At 40.4% G+C, this 2,500-nt stretch overlaps 1 protein-coding gene across 1 annotated transcript in view; it reads left to right on the top strand.

The window, feature by feature from the left end:
* The window catches only part of LOC143032563 (fibrillin-2-like), a gene marked incomplete at its 3' end in the record, with an annotated part of 324,933 nt that overhangs the window by 321,689 nt on the left and 744 nt on the right, over positions 1-2,500 (top strand). Inside the window, 1 exon segment of the mRNA XM_076197430.1 lies at positions 585-833. Coding sequence (XP_076053545.1) covers positions 585-833 — 249 coding nt within the window.

Below are 2,500 nucleotides of genomic sequence, written 5' to 3'. Positions count from 1 at the left end.
TGTGTGTGTGTGTGTGTGTGTGTGTGTGTGTGTGTGTGTGTGTGTGTGTGTGTGTGTGTGTGCGCGTGTGTGTGTGTGTGTGTGTGTGTATGTGTGTGTGTGTGTGTGTGTGTGTGTGTGTGTGTGTGTGTGTGTGTGTGTGTGTGTGTGTGTGTGTGTGTGTGTGTGTGTGTGTGTGTGTGTGTGTGTGTGTGTGTGTGTGTGCGTGCATGTACTGTATGTATGTATGTACGAGTATGTATGCATGTATGTATATGATCACTGTTAACCCACTATCGGAGAAATAATAACGGAAAGTACAGAGAAACTGTATATTTCGACTACTCTACAGAGAGTAGTCGAAATATACAGTTTCTCTGTACTTTCCGTTATTATTTCTCCGATAGTGGGTTAACAGTGATCTTTTACAAATGTGTTATAACATACTAGTTTCCAATGTATGTATATGCTGTACATATATCCGCACCAACAATCACTTGAGTGATCTGGTCTAGATCATGCCCCGAGGTGGAGGAATTAAGTCAGGTAATATAGATATTTTTAATCCCGAATGGTTAACCGTTGTTCCGTCTTCCTTCTTCCAGATATCGATGAATGTGAAGCCATTCCCGGCTTATGCGAGGGAGGAACCTGTGTAAACAGTGTTGGCTCCTTCAGCTGCGAGTGCCCAGAGGGTCAGACTCGCAGCCCCGACACAAACGCCTGTGAGGACAAGGACGAGTGTGCAGAGGAGGAAGTATGCAAGAACGGACGTTGCAACAACACCCCTGGAGGTTACACCTGCAGTTGCAACCCAGGGTTCATCCCAAGCCAAGACCGGCGGAGTTGTATCGGTAGGTCTATCTGGAATAAGCATGATTGTGATACTAACTTGAGGTACATCAAAAGGTCGACGTCTTGAATACCACGCTCGGCAGCGGCACCCAAATGTATCAGAGGGTTACTACCTTGACCAATCATGGCTTTGTACTTCGGTATATTGGTATTGATGGTTACTTACCTAGATGCAACTGTTGGCCACCATCTTGGACATGACAATTACATACAAAAGAATAAGCCATTGCCTAAAACACCTATGGGATCTATGTCTAGTTGTATTGATAGGTTACCATGTCGAACAATATTTTTTCTTTTTATTATGCATTGATAGTTCGCCATCGAACTCTTGGTACTCCTGCGAAAATGTGACATTATGTCACCATATGAAAAAGTCAAGGCTCCTTTCAGTCAGTCCCGAAAATAACAACTTGTTGTTATTGTTGTTGTTCTTTTTCTTCTTCTTCTTCTTCTTCTTCTTCTTCTTCTTCTTCTTCTTCTTCTTCTTCTTCTTCTTCTTCTCCTTCTTCTCCTTCTTCTTCTTCTTCTTCTCCTTCTTCTTCTTCTTCCTCTTCTTCCTCTTCCTCTTCTTCCTCATCTTTTTCTTCTTCTTCTTCTTCTTCTTCTTCTTCTTCTTCTTCTTCTTCTTCTTCTTCTTCTTCTTCTTCTTCTTCTTCTTCTTCTTCTTCTTATTCTTCTTCGCGTTCTTATTCTTCTTCGCGTTCTTATTCTTCTTCGCGTTCTTATTCTTCTTCGCGTTCTTATTCTTCTTCGCGTTCTTATTCTTCTTCGCGTTCTTATTCTTCTTCGCGTTCTTATTCTTCTTCTTCTTCTTCTTCTTCTTCTTCTTCTTCTTCTTCTTCTTCTTCTTCTTCTTCTTCTTCTTCTTCTTCTTCTTCTTCGTCTTCTTCTTCTTCTTCTTCTTCTTCTTCTTCTTCTTCTTCTTCTTCTTCTTCTTCTTCTTCTTCTTCTTCTTCTTCTTCTTCGCGTTCTTCTTCGCGTTCTTCTTCTTCTTCTTCTTCGCGTTCTTCTTCTTCGCGTTCTTCTTCTTCTTCTTCTTCTTCTTCTTCTTCTTCTTCTTCTTCTTCTTCTTCTTCTTCTTCTTCTTCTTCTTCTTCTTCTTCTTCTTCTTCTTCTTCTTTGCGTTCTTCTTCTTCTTCTTCGCGTTCTTCTTCTTCGCGTTCTTCTTCGCGTTCTTCTTCTTCGCGTTCTTCTTCTTCGCGTTCTTCTTCTTCGCGTTCTTCTTCTTCGCGTTCCTCTTCTTCTTCGTGTTCATCTTCTTCTTCTTCTTCTTCTTCTTCTTCTCCTTCTTCTTCTTCTTCTTCTTCTTCTTCTTCTTCTTCTTCTTTTTCTTCTTCTTCTTCTTCTTCTTCTTCTTCTTCTTCTTCTTTTTCTTCTTCTTCTTCTTCTTCTTCTTCTTCTTCTTCTTCTTCTTCTTCTTCTTCTTCTTCTTCTTCTTCTTCTTCTTCTTCTTCTTCTTCTTCGCGTTTTTCTTCTTCTTCTTCTTCTTCTTCGCGTTCTTCTTCTTCGCGTTCTTCTTCTTCTTCTTCTTCGCGTTCTTCTTCTTCGCGTTCTTCTTCTTCTTCTTTGCGTTCTTCTTCTTCTTCTTCTTCTTCTTCTTCTTCTTCTTCTTCTTCTTCTTCTTCTTCTTCTTCTTCTTCTTCTTCTTCTTCTTCTTCTTCTT

The sequence above is a fragment of the Oratosquilla oratoria genome, chromosome 14 (genome assembly GCF_046742065.1).
Source record: "Oratosquilla oratoria isolate Oo_2021 chromosome 14, ASM4674206v1, whole genome shotgun sequence".
NCBI lineage: Eukaryota > Metazoa > Arthropoda > Malacostraca > Stomatopoda > Squillidae > Oratosquilla > Oratosquilla oratoria.
The sequence above is the reverse complement of the archived record's forward strand: the minus strand, read 5'-3'. Positions and strand labels throughout refer to the sequence as shown.